Source organism: Lagopus leucura, unplaced genomic scaffold (assembly GCF_019238085.1).
Source record: "Lagopus leucura isolate 7727_CA_CO unplaced genomic scaffold, USGS_WTPT01 Super-Scaffold_739, whole genome shotgun sequence".
In the NCBI taxonomy this organism is placed as follows: Eukaryota; Metazoa; Chordata; class Aves; order Galliformes; family Phasianidae; genus Lagopus; species Lagopus leucura.
The window spans coordinates 514,691-537,535 of NW_024962255.1; the positions used below are offsets into that span (position 1 = coordinate 514,691).

The 22,845-nt window shown below is 48.6% G+C and overlaps 1 protein-coding gene across 2 annotated transcripts; it reads right to left on the bottom strand.

The window, feature by feature from the left end:
* Positions 1–873: 873 nt before the first annotated feature.
* On the bottom strand, positions 874–22,444 carry PAPSS2 (3'-phosphoadenosine 5'-phosphosulfate synthase 2). 2 transcript variants are annotated; one of them, XM_042862655.1, is made up of 13 exons: positions 22,371–22,444; positions 12,245–12,350; positions 10,855–11,090; positions 9,848–9,986; positions 9,462–9,580; positions 9,232–9,345; positions 8,671–8,782; positions 7,907–7,927; positions 6,465–6,670; positions 4,674–4,809; positions 3,503–3,771; positions 2,954–3,183; positions 874–2,696 (listed from the first exon to the last, which is right to left on the bottom strand). In XM_042862655.1, the coding sequence occupies exons 1-13, from the start codon at positions 22,389–22,391 to the stop codon at positions 2,555–2,557; spliced, it is 1,851 nt and encodes a 616-aa protein (XP_042718589.1). In that variant the 5' UTR covers positions 22,392–22,444; the 3' UTR covers positions 874–2,554. The 2 variants fall into 2 exon arrangements, with proteins under 2 accessions (XP_042718589.1, XP_042718590.1); XM_042862656.1 differs by lacking the exon at positions 7,907–7,927.
* Positions 22,445–22,845: the final 401 nt, after the last annotated feature.

A 22,845-nucleotide genomic window follows, 5' to 3' on the forward strand; every position in this document is an offset into this window, starting at 1 on the left:
GGCGAAAGCAGGTGACAGTGGAAAATGGAACAATCTGCAATGCAGAGAGCCGGGGTGAGGTGTTGTCTGGTGTCAGGCACTGCTGACAGTGTGAGTTCAGCTTGTAGGCTGAAAAAGCAGCTCGAGCACCTGGAAGCCCCTGGAGGACAGGGAGCCACCCTCCACGCTGCACGGGGGTGAGCTGCAAAATCTGACCTTTGTAATCAATTGTGGCAGTTTCTCTGGAGGCTGGGATTATGCCTGCACCAGAAGCAGAGCTCGAGCTGCTCAGTCCATTCAGCTGTGTCCATCCTTCTTCACAGTGTGTGTTACTTTGGGGGAAGCGGTTTAATCCTGGTTTATAATCAGACTGAGTGTGAGGTTAAACATCAAACCTGCACACAGGGATGCCTGCAGGAGCACCCTGGGCCCCAGCTGAATGCTGCGGTCCTGTCCATGTGGCCCCAGCAAAGGGGCTGTTGGCGTGCTCCTCATCTTGCCTTCACCAGGCCTAAGAGAAGGGGGGGGGGGAGAGGTGGCACGTGGGGTGATCTGCAGTTGCCGAAGGGATAGTTCCTGCAGCTGAGCTGTTCTCACTTCTCCAAGGACAACTCTGCACCTTAGAGGCCCTTCCCAGGAGCTTGCCAGGGAGCCCGGGGATACTGCAGGATTTACGCAAGAACATAATGTTTATGAGTGTGTCTGAATTCTGCAAGTGCTGCTTCTTTACAGCCTTATTTGAGCGAGGTTTGGACATGGGAAACCCCCTCTGGTGTGTGGGGAAACTCATCTTGAGGGGTGCTTGGGGTCTGGGAGCGGCAGGCAGCACAGCGCTCAGTGCTGCTGAATGAGCCTCGCCTGACTCAAAATAAGGCAACAATCACAATGTCAGTATTAGTTTACATGTATAAATATTTATTTGTACTAAAAGTGAGTGTCTCAGAGTATCAGGGTCAGAATATATTAAATCAGGAGATGCATCAGTTGAGGTACAAATTCCAGTCTCATGTCTTTAATAAATACACACAAAAAAACTAGTCCACATTATTTTAATCAGAGGTAATCTGTATACTATGCTATTTTAAAAGAACAATTCAACAATTGCGTTTTGCTGTGGCCATCTGGATTAAGTACATTGTCTTGCACTGCTTGATTCTTTTGGGATGAGAGGCAACAGCTAACTGCTGCTTCAAAATAGCCAATATTGCAATTAAAAATTGGTGTCTTGCTTTTATCTTCCAGGTCCCTGCCAGAGGGCCTGCATGTGGAAGGCTCTGGTGCTGGTATGCTCTTGGCTACTGCCGGGGTGGCTGCAGCACAATGTTGAGGTATAACACAGCTTTTTGTTCTTCTCTTTGAATATATAAAAAGATTACAAAAAGAAAACCAACATCAGGTGACAAATGAAAAATAAGACGCTTCGTACAAAAATATTCCCAATTGCATGTGTAATCTTGGTACTGCACCACGGCCACAGCAGAACAGCTCTGAGCTTGCGGCGTTGCTTGATGCGCAGTCCCCCGCAGAACCAGGGTTGTTCTTGCTGAGCCTGGACCCATCTGTAATTAAAAGGCGGCACGTGCAGAACAGTTCCTGTGAAACCTGCGCTGAGCAGCCCTGCGGAACTGACTGAAGAGGATGTGTGCAAAGGCCACAAAAGCTGGTGGTAATGCGTGCATGGCTGCCTTCCCTCTGCTGTCCCCTAAAACCTCCCCTCCGAGTGCAGCTGTCAGGGAAGGCGCTGTTCACCCTTCCCAACACCATGGCAGTACAAATCAGAGGGAAGGCATGAGGTGCGATGGCAAAGTCCGTGGTGGGGAAAACCAGAATAGTGCTGCAAGAGCTCTCCATCAGGCAAAGGCAGCCCCAGTTCAGCCCTTCGCACTGTCCTGTATGATCAGCATCTTCTCAGTGATCTCCCAGGCTACTTGATGCTCCACACGGCCGCCATGGTGCCCACTGGGCCATGAGCACAGGGAATCCCAGCGTCCCCATGGGAAGCGAGCTTAGAGCACCAGGATCACAGCCAGTTGTTTTTTTTTTACCAGAGGGGGCAAGCAGGAGGAAGAGAAGACCAGTGAGGCACTGACTCAGCAATGAGGCTGTTCATAAAAAGGCACTAAAAAGTCTCACTGTTAGCAAATGTCTAAGGCGCGACCTTGAGAGCAGCAACTGGATCCAAGCACTGAGGGCCAGCAGCAACCACTCCTTGGTCCCTCTTTTGGGGCAGCGCTGGGCAAGGGGTAAAGGAAGGACACTTCATTGCTTCTATTCCATGCAGGTGCACAGATTTGCCCAGGCAGCACCAAATGAGCCAGCTGGCCTCATTCAACACTGCACCAGGCACCTTGGAGCTGCACCAGGCTGGAAGCAAAGGGCTGGCTGTCCTCCTCCTCCAGCTCTGAGGGGAGGAGGACTTGGTTCAAAGTATTTCTGATTATTAAAAACTACTCTGATCCAGACAGGAAAAGTCCCACCAGTCAGAATAGTGAAAATGCCATGTAGCTGATCTCTATCATAGGGAATCAATCATTGCTCACTCTTAATACAAGTATTTCTAGGAGGAGAAGTAGTGTTAATTCTTTTTTTCCAGCGATTGGTAGTACTCAGTTAGCACTTTCCAAGCTTTGGGGGCCATGAAGCCATCCGGTGGGTTTTCCCCTTCGCGAGCGAGCTTTCTCATGCGTGTTCCTGAGATGAAGTCAAAGTCACTGTGCCTAAAGCAAAACAGAGAAGGGTGAGGTCAGCCAAGTGGTCCAAGCTGTCCCAGTGCAGCTGTTCAGCCCTACCAGGAATGCAGCTGCAAGCCCCTGGTGCCACCTCCCCGCCAGCAACATCCCATGCTGAGGTTCCTATCAGCAGCAGCACCGTCTCCTGAGGGAGACGCTTTCTCCAAACGAGCTGCAGTTGTGGTGAAATGCCTCCCCAGCAGCTACGTAGGTTAAAGAAAAGAAGACTGCGGTGCTCACGTTACCTTTCTGGTTCATAAAAATCCATAGCTTGCTTCACTTTGTTGTAAGCCGCTACACGGAATGGGATGATCTCCACCGACGTCAGGCCCGGCGCCATGCTGAGCACCTTCCCTCCCTGCGTGGGCTCATACAGGTCCTTCTTGGTCTCGGGGTGAGGCATGCCTGCAGGATCGCGCCCCACAATGTAGAAATTGGTGCCAGCAATCATGCGAGCCCGGCAGTGCCACTGCACCTGGGAAGGAGAGACAGGGATGCTGAGCCCAGCAGCCCTGACTGCAAGGAGCTCCTGGCCAGCCAGACCTCGCATACAGCAGGGAAGGACGGTGGAGATGTGAGCAGCCACACCACTTCTCATGTCAGCACACACAGATTTATCTCTCACTGCGTGGACCTGGGGCAACATCTCAGCTTTTCTGCGGACACATATGTCAGTGGGAAATGCCAGGACTGGAAACAATTTTGTTCCAGTGTGACAGTGAACAGAGGAAGCTATTTGCTATTTGAATGCACAAAGACAGGGCCTATCAACAAGCATCCAGCATCTACCTTACCTCTGTGGGGCCGGCATAGAGCATGGGAGAGGGGAAGATGGCAACAACAGTGGATTTGGGGTCCAGGACGTGCTCCTCAAGCACCGCCGCATGCTGCTTCATCCGCCACTCCAGCGGAACATCGTCATCCTTGGTCCACCCACCCAGGGGGTGCAGGAGAAGCACAGGGTTTTTGTAGCCCCTCTGCAGGAGCTGGCGCCGCGTGTCCTGCATGAGCAGGGCATGCCCATTGTGCACGGGGTTGCGCAGCTGGAATGCAAAGACAGCATCTGAAACAGAAAAGTGAGAGGGTCGTGGGCCTGTGCTGAGCTTCCCTCTGCTTGCCTTGTTTAAGTGCTCTGTACAATATGACACCATCAGGAGACAGGCACAGATCTGCTGTCCTATCTTCACATTAAACAGACCTTAAATACACATGTACAGCACCTCTGGATTGCTCTGTCAATTTATTTTCATTGCACATCCTTCCTTTGGGGCCGATTTTAGTCCGATCAGCAATTCTGCCTTGTTTCTGGTTAGCACTGGATAGAAATCCACATCCCTGAGGAGTTTCCTGGCTCTTTAAGAAATCTGTCACCTCCATAACCTCACAATGTCACCTTCACAAAGGCCAATACTCTCTTCCCCTCTGAAATAAGCATCTAGGGGGCTAGCATCTGCTGCTCGGATGCCATTGCTGTGGCAAGAGAGGGTAGAAAGAGTTAACATCATATTCAGCACATGAAACCTAATTAGCCCTAATGTGTTGATCCTGCAGGAACACTACAAAGGCCATTTCTGGGGTGGCATAGATGAGAAAGAGCCTGAGCTGTCAGACATGACAGAAGATTTATGGCTCTAATTACAGTGCCAGAGCTACAGAATGGAGCTCCCAGATTTGGCTGCTCCATGTACAACTGCACTTTGCAGAAGCACTCTTTAGCCAGGGCACAGACTGTCTGAGCACACAGACACCTCTGGTGCTCAGAAACAGGAATTCACAAGGAAGCGATAGATCCTTAGGCTGTACAATACTTCCTACCTCTCAGCCTGCCCCCTTAGGCTGAACCCCCTTAGAAACACTTCCCTGAAATATTCCAGTCTGAAATGACACAGCTACAGGCCACAAAATATCTGTGCTCTATGGGGGGGCAAGGCGATGCTGTCACTGGTGCTAACCCAAGGCACTCACCAGCATTCATTTCCCTGAACTTCTGCTTGAGTTCCAGCGGTGTCAGGCGGTATTGGTCCAGGCCATCATTCCAACAGATCTTTTCCAGCACAACGAGGTCTCCCCCCACCAGCCAGTCTCCACTCTCCATCACCATCTGTGAATTACATGCGTATTCTCAGGATGGCAAAAAGCCCCCTCTCATTTCCCAGTCTCCTCTGAAACTCGTTAGGCACGGTTTTGCCTGTGGAGCGATCCTCCTTTCTCTGTGTACTGTAGGTCAAAACTACCACGAAAATTAGCAAGGCACCAGTGGCTGCACCACCACACCCAGCTGTGCGCTGTGCTCACCTCTGCAGCCCAGGGCCAAGAAGTTATGGCACAGCCCTTCTTCCACCTCAACTTTTGCTCCTGCAAAGCCTTCCCTCTGCGAGCAGCACTCTGGTAATGGTAACACCACTGTATCATCCACCCTCCATTCTATCCAGCGCTGGAAATGCTATTTCCCATCTGGGGCACTGCTTCGGGAGTGTGCAGCCCCACAATCTTAAGGAAATCTCCCTCAGCTGCAATAATGAAGCTCCTGACCTCATTACCCTGCACTGACCCACTTAGGATTGCACAAGGCTTTGTGTGAAATCCTCAAATTTGCCTTAATGTACTGTCAAAGCTGTTCTTCTCATCATCAATGGCATAATTAAACTTTCACAACTAAGATAAAAAGATGCCTGTTTCAAGAGAGCAACTGCTGCTAAATAATTAATGGAGGTATTTTAAGTTAGAGGAAAAGAATTAGCATTGCTTTGGCCATTGAAGTTCAGGTCACACAGCATAACCCAGAACAGTCCCTCGCTACATGACAGTGGGAAAGATGAACTCATGAACTATAAGGAACAACTCCTTTGCTGACTGCCAGTACAGACAGGCAAATTGAGGAGCAGCCTGTAGCTAAAAGGAGCACAGCCAGGGGTCTGCAGTGTGAGTGTTTGACAGCATCCATCTCTGGAGGCTCTCAAGGCAAAAGTAGATGCCATACTGAGTGACATGGCTTGTTTAGTGGTGTATGGGAACTTTGAATCATGGCCTGAACCTCTCATTGACCACCTGAGGCAAGCACTGAGTCAGCCACGGAGCACAGGTGAAGGCAATTCAACTGTGTGACCAGAAGGGTTGGAGCCTGGCTGCACCTCTCCTAGGCCCCATTTAAGGGCTGACTGCCATTGAGGAAGGATCCTTCTGGAGATTGCTCCCTTCGGAGTTTTTTTGTGAGCCTAGGACACAGGTGAGCATTTTCATTTATTTTCCATTATCCTTTTCCCCCCTTGATAATCCTTTTAGTTATAAGACCTGTAGATACCACTCTGCTAATTGTATATTTGTTGACTGCACAAGTGTGGTGTGGGTGGTGGTGATGGGCTGTTGGTGGACTAAATGATCTTAGTGGTCTTTTCCCACCTTCCTCCTTCCTGATTCTATGATTCTAGGAAATTGTTACACACCCAGGTTCAGGAAGTCTTTGAGCTGCTGGCTGTGCTAAAAACATTCGGATGTTGGTATACAGGTAAAGGTGAGGAAATGAAAATAGCAACTCCTTAGCAGCATGATTGCACTCCCTCTGAATTGCTTATTACCTCACTGATGCTCTTGTTAAGCAGCATGTAAGCCTAAACATTCAGTCTTCCTGCATGCTTGAGAAGTAACACTCCTCCTGGAGAGCTAACAATGTGGAAACCCTGGAAAGGTTTGGATCTCTTGTGCATAGCTCTGACCCTGCCTGGGTTTCCATCAGCAGGAGGGATGGCGCTGACCCACCTTGACGTGTGGGTGCTTGGCACAGGTGGTGCCCCAGATGCGGGCGCAGCGCTCCTCCTTCCTGTGCTCGAAATACTCGGGGTCCCTGAGGATGGCCACCCTGCGCCCTGCGTAGCTGAGCGCCAGCGCCCCGCAGCCCTCCAGCCGCTGCTTGTCCTGTGCTGACACTGGCAGCACGATGGGGATGCTCAGGTTGACGACACCATCTGCAAAGAGAAGGGTGGATGTCAGTGTCCTCCAAAGACCTAAAGCGGCATTCTTTGGCACTGGGATGGACTGCAGAGGGTTGGTGGGAGAGGCTGGAGTGCACTGAGACACTCATAGTTTAGTGGCTTGTGGTAGCAATGGTAATGGTTGGACTAGATGATCTTTTAGGTCCTTTCCAACCTTCTGATTCTATGATTCGAGGCACAAATTCTCTTGTTGAAGAGGAAGGCTGAGTTTTTCTACCTATATCTCAGTGACCTGCCATCAGTGACATGAATTTATTCACTGCCCAAATTTTGTTTTGCGCTGTAAACAAATGCTAACATTAGTGGGCAAAGAAAGCTCCTTATCTCACTGTCTGAGATGTCCTAAGGACACCTAGAGTATCTCGCTGTTCTTTTTCTCTCCCAGAAAGATTCGTTCTTTTCCAGTTAGTTGTTCTAATGTCTCTGCAGAGTTTCAGTGTCCTTGGTGATCGCGGCCCTGGCTACAGCCCAGGTATCCTCTTTCAGGACAACAACCTCCACTCAGACCTCTTCTACTTGGGCATGCCAGCATTAGCACACTGAGATTGTAAGTTTTTCCATGGGTTGCTATTCATGAACAAGAACAAACAGATCATAAATCACTGATTCACTTTGCTTGGATCTGACAGAAATCATGTTGGACACCAGAGACTGGAAGATTTTGACTATTTTGTTTAATCTTTTTTAAATGCTTCCATTTGCTTTAATTCATGACCAGACATTATTCATTTGACAGGCAGCAATTTTCAAGCACCTTGATGAGTAATTGGGTACCCGTAACTACTGTCACATATGGACCAATCAACCAATTAAATATATGAAGTTATTTGAATAATCTTTACAAACATGTTAATATTTAAATATTGATTAAATATAATCATTATATCTGTTTTATGTGTAACTAACCAGTGATCAGTCAATAAAGTCAGCGTGGAAAAAGCTGGATTATGAAACCCACAAAGGATGCTGAAGCTGAGGATCTCTATGCTCCACTTCCAAACGCAAGATGCTAATCACTCCAGTGGAGGTGAATAATTACAAAATGACTAGGATTTTTGTGAGGACTGGTCAGTAGGATGCAGGATAAACAGCTGAATCATAAACAAGACGTGCTTGTGTCCAGTCTTAAGAATTTAAATAGTAAAAAGTAATAGCAGAAACTCTAATTGTAGTGATTTCCATATAACCTAAGGATAGTTACATACATACCAGTTACAGAGAAATTCTTTCCTGGGAGAACACAAACATAATTAAGGTAATTAACACCCACAGGCACCTGTTATAGTCTGCAGAATCAAAGCAACTCAACAAAAACTTCAGTGTAGATTTACTCCTCAAAGTGTGAAAAAAGCTACAAAAACATGTGACATGCTCCAGCTGCCCACCTGCAGATCCTGCTCAGTCAAGTGTGGACTGTCCTGAGCTAAGCAGTGCCTTTGCTTAACCCAGCACCAAGCTGCTGCCCTGCATGGCTATGGCAGTATCAGGGTCCTTGAGGAGGAGGGCAAGACTCCCTGCAGGGTGTCCTGCACCGAGATCCTGAACCCCTAAGGCTGGACACCTCTGCTAGGTCTAAAACCCAATGTGTGCATGGCAATTGCATCTCTGTCTGAGACCTGGGACACAAAAATCTACCACACCAGGCTCAGGAATTGGCTGGCACTGTCTGAATATATTTGCCTCTTCCAGAGACAAAAAGGCCCCCAGCTAATTAAAGCTAATTAACAGCTAAATCCGATTTATTTTAGGGTAAGGTAATAGAGAAATATGAAAATAAGAAATAGAAAAGCAAAATCAGACTCTCTCCTTGTTTCCAAGGAGCAGCTGCCCCCTGCTCCCGCTTGAAATTCAGCCTGACAGCCTCCCCTGGTTTGAGGTTTGCATCTTGCTCTACCCCAGGAGAACTGAGCATGGTGTGAGTCACACATATGTATGTTACATACACACAGAGTGAGCACGAAGGCAGCCCATACCGTTCAGCAGCGTGCCGAAATGGATGACCTGCAGGTACTCTGCCTCGCGCATGAAGCCCTTCAGTGGCGTGGCCCAGCCTTCGCTCAGCACTTGCACCCACTGCAGATCCAGCTACAAAACAAACCCAGATGGCTCTCTGTCACCAAGTCATGCTGCTTTACCCTCCCTTCTGCTGCGAAAGCAGTCTCACTGCATTAAATAAAGGATGTTCCTACAGGGGAAAAAGTGGTGCTGCGTGTCGGTGTGATGGTTTAGATCAGATGTTAGGAGGAAATTCTGTATTCAGACAGTGGTGAGACACTGGGACAGGTGGTGATGCGCGGAGAAGCTGTGGACGCCTTATCCACAGAGGTGCTCAAGGCCAGGCTGGAAGGGGCCCTGAGCAGCCTGATCCAGTGGGAGGTGTCTTTGCTCATGGCAGGAGTTGGATCTAGATGACATTTAAGGTCCTTTCCAACCCTAACCATGCCACGATTCTACAAACAAGGCACTGAACAAAGCTTCTGCCCTTCAAACAGCACAAGGATGAGTTACAGCGCAGCATTCAGGCGAGACAATACCTTTGTGATCTCCACGGATGGCAGTGCATTTGCTTCAGCTCGAGCAGCATCAAGTTTATTTTTGGGTACAAACAGCTCAAAAACATCCTTAATTGATGCACAGGGCACAATGTTCTGAAAGAGAGAGAGAGCAATGGTAATGCTGGTTCTAAATGCACACTAAGAACCCAGAATATGAAGTCAGATTTACTAGCTGACAGTGGTGGTGGTGGTAAAAATAAGTGACCTACTTGTGTTTGCAGGAGCTCCACAACCTGCTGGATGCATTCAGACACTGACGCAATGTTCGTCTTCAGCACCAGTTCAGGAGATTCGGGCTTCTCGTAGTCTGAGTCAATCCCTGTGAATCCTATTGACAATTAAACACAAACCAAACACATTTAATGTAATACTCCGCCCCCTAGAGTCCACACTACACAAACAACCAACGAGCATTCAGCCATACTCAGTACTACAAGTACACTTGTGACAGTAAGATTAGGGAAACAGGATACCCTTTGTGCCACAAAGAGCCTTTATTAACACACCTTGAGATTTTCTATGTGCAGAGCTGCCAAGATTAGCTATCTGAAGCTTTGGAAAGCAAAAGGCAAATTAAGACCTCATTCTTCCATACCTTTGATCTCTCCGGCTCTTGCCTTTTTGTACAAGCCCTTCACATCTCTGCTTTCACAAATATTTAGAGGAGCATCAACAAAGATTTCAAAGAAAGGCAACCCAGCAGCCTCATGAATTTTCCGTGCATTTTGACGATCCTGTGAGAAGAAAGGTAGGAAAATGATACGTGTGCATTGCAATAAGCACCCTCCTACTCTCTGACGTTTCCTGAAATTTGACAGAGGTAAATTACTTTCTGGTATAGATTTATTAAATTTAAACCAATTTTAATAACGGCTTTTATTCCCGTTACCCTCTTTTCTTTGAAGCTAGTTTGGAAGACCACTTCATTAAGTAGGACAGCCAAAATTGGGATGAGAATAATTATCTGCTCTGTGTTAAAAAAGCAACTGTTTGTGTTGGCTTGATACTGTCAGACATTTGGTATTCTCAGGAAGCACAAAAATACAATAACTTATTCATATAGAATACTGATAGCACTATGACAGGCTATTGACTTTATGCTTATTCTCTTACAAAGTTAATAGTAGGAGGCTACACAATGAGATTTCAAATGTCACTGAGCCTTTAACCAATTCCTAGCAGAACTGAAAGCAAAAACATTGTCAAACTATTATGAGAGTGGTGACGTGCTAGAACAGCTGCCCAGAGAGGCTGTGGATGCCCTGTCCACCCCTGGAGGTGTTCAAGGCCAGGTTGGATGGGGCCCTGGGCAGCCTGGTCTGGTATTAAATGGGGAGGCTGAGGGCCCTGCATGTGGCGGGGAATTGGAGATTTGTGATCTTTGAGGTCCCTTCCAACCCTGGCCATTCTGTGATTCTGTGAAATGGCACTCCAGAAAACTCTACTGATGGTGTTTAATTTTGTAAACCTGTGGCATTGCACAGAAGAGAGAAGATCTGGAGGCACATACAGAAGGTCCTCTACATGAACTAATCTTTCCCAGGAGTGTTCATGAGATCAAAGCAGCCCAGGAAAGAGCAGAATATGACGCAGACAGTTTACCTTTGAAAAAGGAGAAATGAAGCTAGTTATGCAGACAAGCCCAGCGTCAGCAAACAGCCTGGCCACCTCTGCGATGCGGCGAATATTCTCCTCACGGTCCCCGGCTGAGAAGCCCAGGTTTTTGTTCAAGCCGTGCCGAACGTTATCACCATCCAGGGAATAGCAGGGGATGCCATGAGAGACCAAGTACTCTTCCAGAGCAAAGCCAATGGTTGTCTTACCGGCTCCAGAAAGACCTGTTGGAGACAGCAAAGTGAGGTTCCGGTTTGAAAGTGAGGCTCAGGAATGGGATGGCGGGGGGTCACCAGTAGAAAGTCATCGATCCTAAGGGAGGCGGATGCATCCCAACCCAGCTCTGTCCACTTGTGCATTTAATCTATGCAGTCCATGTAGTGTCCTCCCACGTGGTCTCTTAAAAGTCAATGGATAGGAAGTTAGGAGACCGCTGTATACTTCAAAGAATAATCATCAGTCAAAGAAGTTCACATTTTTCACATACAGGGTCCTTAAATGATACTAGAAAGAAGGGAATTGCCTTGGATAGGATGTTTCAGCTTCAGAAATGGGTTAAAACAGATCAGATGCGGGCCTTCTTCCCAAGATGAAAGAGAAGAAAACAGAGATGTGCTTTATTCCAGCATTCAGCACACAATGATGTGTTGAATCAGAATGGCTTTACAAACTCTTCCATTCATGTCTTGCAACATCTTCTGTCAGTCAGAGAATAGCAATACTTAACAAGCAAAGAAACACCTGGACAAGTGTCAAAAAAGAGAGTTGTGCAAATGTCAGCAGAGAAAAACAAATGCTCCCTGGGCCCCAGATCTTGAATTTGTTTTTCAAAACAAAAGAGAAAGGCAACACATCAGAAGGTGCAAGAAATCACTTTTAGCACGATTCACTGTCTGTATTTCCTTTTCAGACAACAAGACCAACTTGTTCTGCCACTCACAAGGTTTCTGAAACACAGGAAACCTAGGTGCCCCCATGAACTTTCCACCGACCCAGAATGAAAATCTCTGAATGCTGCTCTGGATGATCTTGAGCGCGTTTTGCTGCCAGGGACCAGGTGAGTTTGAGCCAAGGGTTCCTCAGCTTGGAACACCAAGAGCAATGTGCAGGGCTTTCCATGTGTTCAGTCAAGGGAGCAAGCAAATGGAAGCCCCAACAACAGCTGCAAAATTTATAAAAGCCTTATTTAGGGGCAGCCACTGCAGGAAGATCATTTTACTTTGCCAGCACCGCGCTTCTGTACAAAATCACTTTGCAAATTCGCACCAGCTCACAAGGAGTGCTGGTGTTGCCTGCAGACCCCAGATCACCACCTCCAAGCCATTCTCCTCATCTGTCCACACAGCTCTCATGTGTACAGCGATGTGGATGAAAATACCTGTTAGCCAAACCGTGCAGCCACGGAATCCGCCCCTGGTACCAACAACTTGTCCTCGTTTACTCCTGCTGACGTGATGGGCTTGGTAAACCACATTGGTTGATCTCTAAAGAAAAACAGAGTGAAACAAAATGCTTTTGTTACCCTGCTGCACTCCACACACCAGAAAATCTCAGCCAGGACAGAAGAGACACGTACATTCATTGAACATCAGCAAAAGCCACTGCAGCAAATGCTGAGAACACTGTTGCACAGGAAAATGCTACAACCAACATGGTAAAATGGGAAGAAAACTGGCAAAACAGTGAGAAAACTATTTGCCTTTGGTGTCAGTTATAGGAAAGGAAAAGTCCCAGCAGGAGCAAACACAGAAATATTTTCTCCCCAAGCCACATTCTGCTTGATGCAGGTTCATCCCCCTCAAATCTCTGGTGCAGGGCGGGGGGAAGGCTGGGCTGGGCTTTCCCACAGTTTGTGTCATGCTAGGTAAATATTTCTCCATCTGAAGTCACAGCAGGGAAGTAAGCGTGTTTTATGTGTCAGAGATGGGTTTTTTGACAAGATACCAAAAAAAAAAAAAAAAAAAAAAAAGGAGACTAAGAAGTTCACTTTTAAAAGTGTTTGCAGAATAGCCTTTTTTTTCCTCTGCCTTCTGAGTCATTACCATTTTAGCCCAGTTTATCAAAGGCAGAAGGACGCACTTGAGACTTGGTGTTCTGCAGGCAACAGAGGGCTCTGTCTGCTTAAAAATCTAAGTGAAAACCATTCCATAATAGAAGTAACATCCTTCTTCCCTCTTCTCTCTCTCTGAGGCCAGCATCTCAGCTGAGATCACAGAGATATCATCAGCAAGACTCAGAACTTCACACCCAATTTATATTCCACTTCAGCTAAAACCATCAGAATCGGCCTCTTTTTATGCTTGCAAACCAGAGGTGAAATTTTCCACTTGCAATTGCTTGCGGGCACACAGGACCAATACACAGACCTTCCATAGGCATTGCAGCACACTGCCAATTCTTCAAAGCCTCCACTCCCCAAACCAGGCAGGATTGTTCTGTGTGTTTTTTTGTGTGTGTGCTAGTTTTTAGTTTGTTTTGCAGGGGGACTGTCTTTTTGGACATTTGGAGCTTGCAAGCTGAGACATCACCATTATGGTTTAATTTATGCTTGTCCCCAGCAGTCTGGACTCCTGAAGCAGGATTAAATGAGCACACGTAGAAGGTAACAGCCAGCAAGACAACACCTGCTCACAAAACACAAAGGCAAATTTTGCAGCTTTACTCCTCGCAGAAGTCCGGCACCATGGTGTGAGCACCCCTGTGCCAGCACACCATGGCTCAGCCCTGCAGAGGAGCCGCTCAGTGCAGCACGATGCCTGAGCAGTAACTGCACAGCCCTCCATGATCCAGCATACGGAACAGCAGTTTTGCAATTTATCTGCAAGCGACAACAGAAGAGGCAGGTATTTCAGCACAGAGAAATGAAACCCACACACTCAAAATATCCTTTCTACACCCCTTTGCTGCCTGTGTCAGCAGGAACTCTGGCAGCACGCTGATTTCCTTGCAATGTGGTTCTGCAAGGCGTTGATCTACCCAGAACGACAGGGACTACGATAATGTCTGTGCTAACACGTTCCTACCTGGCTGACATCACGAGCTTATTATCTTTAAAGCAGATGCTGCTGCAAATCTGCACCACGCACATCTTGGAGCAGGTTTTTTTGTTCGCACTAGCATCTTCTGGAGCTTGGGAAAGCAACCCAGCAGCAATTTCAGATGTGGGTGGCATTCCTGCTCACGGAAGGGGTTGGAACTGGGTGGGCTTCAAGGTCCCTTCCATCCCAAGCCAGGCTGTGACTCTAACTCCAGACCCCTCCTACCTGCCGGTACCAGATCCCTCCTATTTTGCTCCTATGTTATGAGCAGCTTTGCTGCTAAAGAGGCAAGATATCCCCATGTCTGAAACAGTGGGACTCACACCAACCCCAGTCCATCAGCTGCATGGGACATCATCTGAAATCAAACACTCTTAAGCCTACAGAGACAGATCTTACTTTTAAAACCCTCTCCTACATCCTGCCATCTTAATAAAAAAATGATTTCAACTTGTAGCTGAACTTGATGCATGAAAATTGTGTTTCTGGGTCTCTTAAGTAGAAAATTTCTTCTCCCAGGGCAATTGCCACGGCTGCCCTTGAGAATGGGTGCATTGACATCAAGAGTCCATCACAGGGGGAAATCCTTCTGTATGACAGTCACTTGAATTTCGCATTTCTTTTCACAGAAAAGAAAACCTGTCATATGCAAAAGGAGGAAGAACATGAAGGGGGGGGGTTTGCTTGTCAGTGGCTCACCTTTACAATCAGAATCAAGGAAGATGGAGAAATTTTGGAGTTTCTGAAGTCCTGATTTAATTCCCACAACCCAAAACCTACTGACTTTTCCCAAGTGTAACTTGCTGAAAAGGGCTATGACGATAAGTGTTTCAAAACTAGCTCTATTCTTTCCCAGGAAAAGCCCCCAAAGAGCCAGCATTACCTTGGAAATTTCTGCCTGCTACAGGTCCCAGGATCCCACTGCCACAGCTGGACTTGGAGGATGGAGCACTAGCTTCAGGCAGTGACAAAGATATTACAAAATAGTAAGATTTAATTGAGGAACACAGCACTGGGTGACTAGATGTCCTGCCGGGGTTGCCAGCGTTTGCTCACACCAGGCAGGCTGCTGAACTGGGTTTCCCTCCTCCTTCACAGAATCACAGAATGGCCTGGGTTGAAAAGGACTCAAAGATTATCTTGTTTCAACCCCCCTGCCAAGAGCAGGGTCGCGAACCACCAGACCAGGATCTTCAGCACTCCCACAGACCCAAGCAGTCCACTTGTGGTCCTTGGCAAGCTCTCCTGCTGCTGCTTGCTTGTCCTGGCACCACTGAGACAGCACCTTGTTCCTGCCAGGAACGTAGCACAGAGACTGCCAGGGGCTCAGCAGAGAGCTTCCAGTTACCTGAAACAAGCAGGCTTTCAGCTTGCAGACAGACACCTTGCAATGCCAAACTTTGCTAACAAACATAGTTTTCAAGGTGAGGCTAGGCAAAGTACTCTTTCCACACAGGACTTTTACACATAGGAATTTCTGAGCTCTTAGCAATATCCAAATTTTGAATGCTGCTGTAACACTCTTCTAGTATGTCTGCGCATTTGAAGTGGACACAATCAGGTGTTATACAACCTTGCAAAAAATCAGGCTCAATACACAAGCTCAAACGCCTGTCACCTCACAATCATGCTCTGATTTCATGACAGTACGACTTCAAAGCAGGGGTTGAGCATTAAAGCTATCTCTCCGAAGCCACCCAGATCAGATTTTTGGTCTCTAATATCTCTGGACAGATGATGTCACTAATCTAATTTCCTTGACCCACTAAAACTAGTGAGTCACTCTGTGCTCACACACTTCCACGTCCAATTTGGAAGGCCAGGACTGATGTTAGAAAATAAAAATTATTCCCAACTTCTTTCCAAAAATTACAAGGGAAATCTGCATGGCAAGCAAGTATTTCACAGCCAGAGCAGCCTGACATCTGCTGGCAAAAATAACACGTTGAACAGGAAACCCTTCCATGAATTCCCTATTTTTTATACATGTGTTCTGCTAAACTACCTCCACTAAATGAACCCATTTCAGCAGTTTGGTTCATGTGCATGTTGCAAATACTACATTTTACACGGCAGAAGGAGACCTGCTTTCCTTTGATGCTTAAGTGTGCTACGAGGCTGCTCTGGATGATGCTGAGGCATCTGACAGACCCATGGGACCACAGCCAATACAAAACACGGTCCTCTTGCAAAACAAGGGAACATAAGTCATGCTCACACTGTTGTTTTGGGGCTGGACACCCGCAGGTATGAAGTGAGCATGTCCATTTAATTGTAGAGAAAACTGCAAAGAAAGGAATTGTGCAGTCGCAGGGTAGGTGACAGTCAGAATTCCCACATCAAATAATGATAATTCCTACAAGCAAAGAATAACCCACAATGCAGCATCGGGCAATCATCCCTTGAGCTCTACTGGGCTACAAGTTGCAAGATCAAAAATATGGCTCTGCTGCTCAGAGCTGAGGCTTGTGACCAGCTTGCACTGGGCAGAGCAATGTGCCCCTTCATCAAGCTCATGTCTTTCAAGAGCTCAAGAAACAAGTCTGACACATCATTCTTTAAAGGCTGAACTGGTGGCACTGCTCTGAAACAAAACTGCAGCTCTGTGCCCCTACTCACTGAGTTTGCAATGGGGTTTTACCCCAGAGGCCAAGAGCACACAGGTAAGACAAAAACACCACCTTTCTTGAGGAAAGCAGGATCTCCTCCAGCACCAACCAGCACAGGCTGAACTGAGCCCATCAGAATTCAGCCATGCTGCCACATACAGGAGCTGTATTCCTGCAGGAAAGGAGCCCTGTGACATTTGAGAAGCTTTAGTTATTTCATAAGCATGAGAGCTGCAGAACATCTGCAGGCATGTCAAGTTTCACCAGGCTTTAAAATACTTATTGTCATAAAGGAACCAACCTTCTTGAACCATTTCTCTACAGGATATCGAGGCAGTGGGCTGAAAAGATAAAACCTGGGGACCAAGGCCACTTGCCCCCAGAGCAATGGCACAGGGCTGCATTTGAAAGAGGTCTGAGCATTCCCACCACTTTAGCAATACCCACCACCAGTCCCGGACGTGCAAAATGACACAAAACACATCAGGCTCATGATTTTCTCCACAAAGGCTCTATTCCCAGACATGAGTCAGGGGTGCTGGGGGCTCGGTGTCACCTCTGCCCACCTCATTTGGGACCCAGTCCTCAATCTGGTGTCACCCAGGCTTCACGTCCTTGACTTCAGAGTGGCGTTTTCTATTTCAAAACTGAACATTTGCAAAGTGCAAATAGTTAGGGACACTCAGACAGAAATGCAACACAGGACATGGTTCAATGGAACTTAATCCAGACAGGCCAAGAGTTCACTTGGCTTGAAAAAAAAATCATTCAATAAACTCAAGGAAAGAATCGAGGATTATGAGATCTACAAAGCACTGCTAGGCTGCAAGGCACCATCCGGTACCTCAGGTCACAGAGGGGAGCTGTGATGACACACCAGGACATGTATCTCAGCTGTAAACTCTCCCATGGGCCCCACACCCAGCTGCTGCTGGAGACTGCAGATGTGTCCAAACCAGTCTTTCCCCTGCTCAGCACCTCTAAATCCCCGCCACACTGCTGCCAGTCAGATGACAGCTTGCGTTCACTGGGACGCAGTTTACCACGCCACCTATACTACCAGCTGCATGAGCCAGGCTCAAAAACTGTATTCTACAGTTTGGAGATTCTGGAATCAAGGCTTCCTGCCCTGTCTGCATACCCAGTCCATACAACTGCTACAGAAGCATGTGATCACAGAACACCTCGAGCTGGGAGGGATCTGCAAGGATCACTGAGTTGCACCCCTGGCTCCACAGAGAACCACTCCAAATCCAAACCCTATGTCTGAGAGCAGTGTCCCAGTGCACTCTGAGCTCTGGAACTCAGGGCTGCGCCCACTGCCTCAGTCCATTCCATGCCCACCACCCTCTGCTGCAGAGCCGTTCCCTCACCCCCAGCTGCCTCTCCCCTGACAGCTCCATGCCATTCCCTCGAGTGCAATACTGACCCCCCAAGCCACATTCACCTCTCTTAAAATCAAGTTTGTCTCTCTTTCCACCACCTGGGTCTTCACAAACAGATGATCTGCCCACCAGTAGGGCTGGGTAGGACTGAAAAATGACCTCCCACCCAAAACACGTTTTTGCGCTACATTGGAAAGTTGAAAAATGGAAATGCTGTTCTGCCAGAGATTCTGTGAAGACCTCGAAGTCAGAAAGTCTTGGAAATGCAAGTTCAAATGGTCATTTTCCATAGGTGAGCAATCTAGCAAGCGGGTGGCAAAATAACCTCAACAAACTCCAAAGCACTGTGTCTAAAGAAAAGCCAGACTAAGAAAAAGAGAGTGCTTATGCTGCCTTCCCTCTCAAGCTCTGCTCTCCAAACAGGCCAATATGCTTTGGCACTTGCTCAGCAGATAAAACTCTTGACACCAACAGCTGTAGCTCTGCCAAGGTATAAGCAAACAAAACTGGACTGTGCCACGAGGATGGGAGGCTGCACAACTGGCAACGAGAGATGGGCAAACCCTAACTTTCTAGCATCCTGTTTCACGACACACATCCAAACAGAGTTCCTTTGGCCCTCCTTTTTGCCTCCCTCCTTTTGCTAACGATACACTCCAAGTAAATTTTCACTTAAAAATGACTAAGCTACAAGGCCATTAAGGAGCTATTTCTCACTTCCCACAGCTGTGATTCAGAGCTTACTCTGAGATTAATTGTTAGTCACCACACTCATGTTAACAGTAAAGTAATAACTAATAACCCAAATCACATGACATTTCTCTGAAAGGACCTTTAAGTACAAAAGCTACAAGCACTGCAATCAAAGTACAAGTTCAAGGCAGAGGATATCACTAGACAAGTATTAACACAGGCCCTAAAACCCCTTATCTTTCGTGGGTGTGTACAGCTGCAAGTTTATCTAAAATACCTGATTTCAGATAGAAAAGGTTTTTTCATTTTTAAAGACTACTTAAAAACACCTTCCAGGATCAACATCAGCCCAGTAAAAAATGCAAGTATGCCAATATTCTCCTGAAAATCCTGAGGAAAAACAAAATCCTTGTGACCTAAATCTAACTCGCAGCTGCAATGCACATGTCTGGATAGCTTGGGGTCTTCAAAATTGTTCCCTGTATGGCCTGAAATCTCTTGCAGGAGCTGGCCAAGATGCATACAGCTGAAAACCTATGCCTGAGTGATGGATTTTGGCACAGGCTGTAACTGTCCGGCAGCTTCTCTGTGACTTCACTGGTGTTGCCCAAAGAACAGATGAGGCCGGATGCTATTGATCAGGGGTCAGGCAGCAGGAGAACAAATGAGCCACTTGTCCCTACGAGAAGGAAAACGACGAAGCTTGTAGGGTCGTTCAGGCAGGGACCACTTGCCCTGCAGAAAAGCACAGCCGCCCTTCCCAGCACACAGCTCCTGGGGCTGGACCACACTGATCACTTTGTTCCCCATCCCCTGGGTGACTCAACCTCCCATGGAAAGAAACAGCCATTCATATCTGGGAGTCTGCAACTTTTTCTGTCCTTTCTTGAATGAAATTCCCCCAAATGAACAGTGCTGCTTTCACAGGACAGAGAGTGTTTCACAGCTACTGGCTGCTGGTATGTTGGCAGCCCTGCAAAACAGCACGAGTTAGTGAAACGGCAGGGCGAGAGAAACAGACCAAGAAGGGAGCATTTAACAGCAAAGGACTTAAAAAAGAAACAGAGAGCCATAAGAAACAATAAAAGTAGAAACAAGAGCGTATTGTGATAGTCTCATGACATCTTGATCTTCAAAGGCAAAAGAAATCAAAAAAGTGGCATAAAATAATACAAGGAATATCAGACAACCTAAGCAATTAGGAAATGGTCACCGTTTACCACCACGGTGCAACGAGTGTGTTTCAGAAAGCACAATGCAGCTGTAAGCCCAGTCCTGACAGGTGCACCAAGGCCAAGCTGTACCACTTCACCAACCTCAGCATCTGCTCAACGAGCTCTGCAGAGCTGCTCTGAATATAAACACCCTTAGAGATGTCAGAAGATCACTCAGTCAATTTCTTTATATTTAAAACAGGAGTAAAAAATAAGCAGACAAACAAACTTTTACAACCTCTTTTTACTTATTTCACATTGGTTCACAGTCAGAATGATAAAGCTGTACAAACATTATCGCACAGCTTGTGATACCACAGTCCATCTGAACTCTGCCCTGTGGTTGCACTTTTTTCAACAGTTTTTAGGCAAAGAAATGAAGCTTTCTTCATATTTCCTCAGCACTGTTCATCTAATCTCACAGGTTTTTCTTTTTTTTTTTTTTTTTTAAGTAAACTGAAGAAAAGTTTACAATCTTTTTTACATGTTAATTTACCTTTCAATAAGGATCAGTAACTTGTACACGTAAGCCCTGTGCAAGCAAAACTGAACCTTCAGAAGTTACAATTTTGGGATCTGCTGGGCTACTGGAAGGGTTCGTCCACGAAGCCAGAGGACGCTGTGTGCCGCATCGCTCAGCTGCTGGAGGCACCCTCACAGAGCCTGCAAACAAGGCTGCAGCACTTACCCCAAAGCAGGCAGTTTCTCTAGGGGCCCTCATTCTGCCCATAGCATCTGTAAGGATATTCGAGGAGAAAGCTGGACCCTGCCCAGCCCTCTGCCCAGTGCTGCCTCATCCCATGTGTGTTGCTCCCATGTGGGTTCAGACAGGTCTCCTGCATGCTTACCAAACACCTCGATTCCACGAGGAATTTGAGCTGCACCTTCCACACACTCGTGTTTTGTTGAAGGAGCGAGCTGTGCAGCCGGTTGCCCTGGCAAGGGGATGGTCCCTCTGGGCTGGGGCTGCCTCTCCGGGCACACTGCACTGCCTGTGTCCTTCTGCTTGCTGTAAGAACACCGCTCAGTGCAGAGAGGAACCAAGCAGAGGAAATGCCAGCAGTGCCGCAGGTGTAGGGAGAACAAGCTGCTCTTTCGTCGGGACTGAAAGAACTACTCAGCCATGAATGCTGCACTGTGCAATAAACAAGGGCTGTTCCACCGCTCCACGTTACTCACTGCAATTACTTTAAGGTACGCTTACTCCCGAGAGTAAGATTTCACCATAGGGGCACACAGGAGGCTTATATAAGGAGTGCTAAGGTTGCCATTAAAGATTGTTCTTTGTCTCCAAAAGTCACCTCTGAGAGGGGTCAGGATTAAGCACTGCCTGCTGTCAGTGAAGTCTTGGAACTGAAGTAAACTCAGACACAGGGAGAACTTCATGCCTCTCACAGTATCACAGGTAGAAGCAAAGGGAGTGCCACCACGTTAGCAGCAAAAGAATCCCCATATCGAGTGCTGGGTCTTATCCAGAGCCAAGGGGCCTTACTGATTTTTAAAGGTAACACATGCAAAGATCAAAAATCCTAAGCTTTCTTCTTTGCATCTTACCATGAGCTCACATTAATAAATGGCTGCTAGGTGAAAATAACCTCAAACTCCACGCAGCACGCAGGGTGAATACATGTTTTAAGCAGGGGGCTTACGGGTGCTCAGCGTGCAAAACGGGGAGAGCAGTTGCATCACCTCAGCTCACCTCGTAGCTGCACCACTGCACCTTCCCACAGCGGGCAGCCAAGCAGTGTCGCCTACCAAACCCATTTCTGACATGTCAGCGGACAGCGAATAACGCTGGAAGAATCCATTCTCTCCCCGGAGCGTACCTGAAAAGCCTCACCTCCCGCAGGAGGAAGATGAACGCATCGCCCACACCACGAAGAAGTGGTAGCAACCGGGATTTTAACAGGAGAGGAGGACGGAAAGAAGCAGGCTAAGGAAGAAGAAAAAGAAGCACTACGCCGGCAGGGTCTCAGACAGGTGGGTGACGCTCCCTTTTCCAGCCTCGGATTTAGCACCGCGCTCCGGCCCCGAGCCACGACAGCCAGGCGCCCGGCCGCAGTCGCGCACTTCGCCCCTCTTCTCAGCAAAATCTCAGATAAAGCGCAGCCCTCCCCTTGGCACGGTGTGACCGACACCGCCCGCGCGCCTCACGCACCGTCCCACGCCGGCCAGCCGCGGCCGCCCCCGGCCGGGCACCGCATCGCTGGCGGGACCCATCGCGAAGCCCTGCGATCGGCGAGCCCCTTTCTGCGCTCCCCGGGCAACCCGCGCACGGCCGTCAGGCGCTCGGCATCCCTGTGACAGCAGGGTGCAAAGGTCGGCCGCGGCCGGCTGGTAAAGGTCGCCCCGCTGCCCGGGGCGGGGGCGAACGGAGGGGCCGCTCGGAGCCCGTGTCCGGCCGGCCACGAAAACGCCGCGCCCCAGGCCGTCGCCCCCGAAACGAAGCCCTCTCCCGCTCCCCGCAACCCGGACTCCGCGGGACGCCGAAAGCCGTCCGGGGCCGTCGCCTCAGCGGCTCCGGTAGCCCCGAGGGAGCGGCCCCGCGGCGAAGCGCGGCCCTACCGTCTGCTGGCTGCTCAACATGGTGCCGGCCGGGCGACGCGGGGCACGGCGGGGCACGGCACGGCAGGGCCAGGTCCGGCGGGCGACAGCGGGCTATAAGGGCTCCGCGACACGTAGCTCTGCCCCGGGCCGGCCCCTCTCGACCTGCGCCCTCCTCCGTCTCCTCCTCCCGCCGCGGCCACCGACGTGGCGAGGGACGGAGGAGGAGCGGCTCCGGGGCCCGGCGCTGAGGCGTTCCCTCGCGGCCGCCCGCTTCCAGCTGGGCACGGCCCGGGCCCGCCGCGCTGCGAAGATGCGGAGCGGCCGGCAGCGTGCGCTTCAGTCGGACCGAGCGGCACCGCTGCTGTGGTGGTGCGGGTGGGCCGTCAGAGCGAGGCGCGGAACCGCGGCGCGGAACCGCGGCGCGGAACCGGCCCTTAGCGCCAAGCCGGGATGGAAACGTATTATTCCCCGAAGCCTGGTTATTTATAAACTC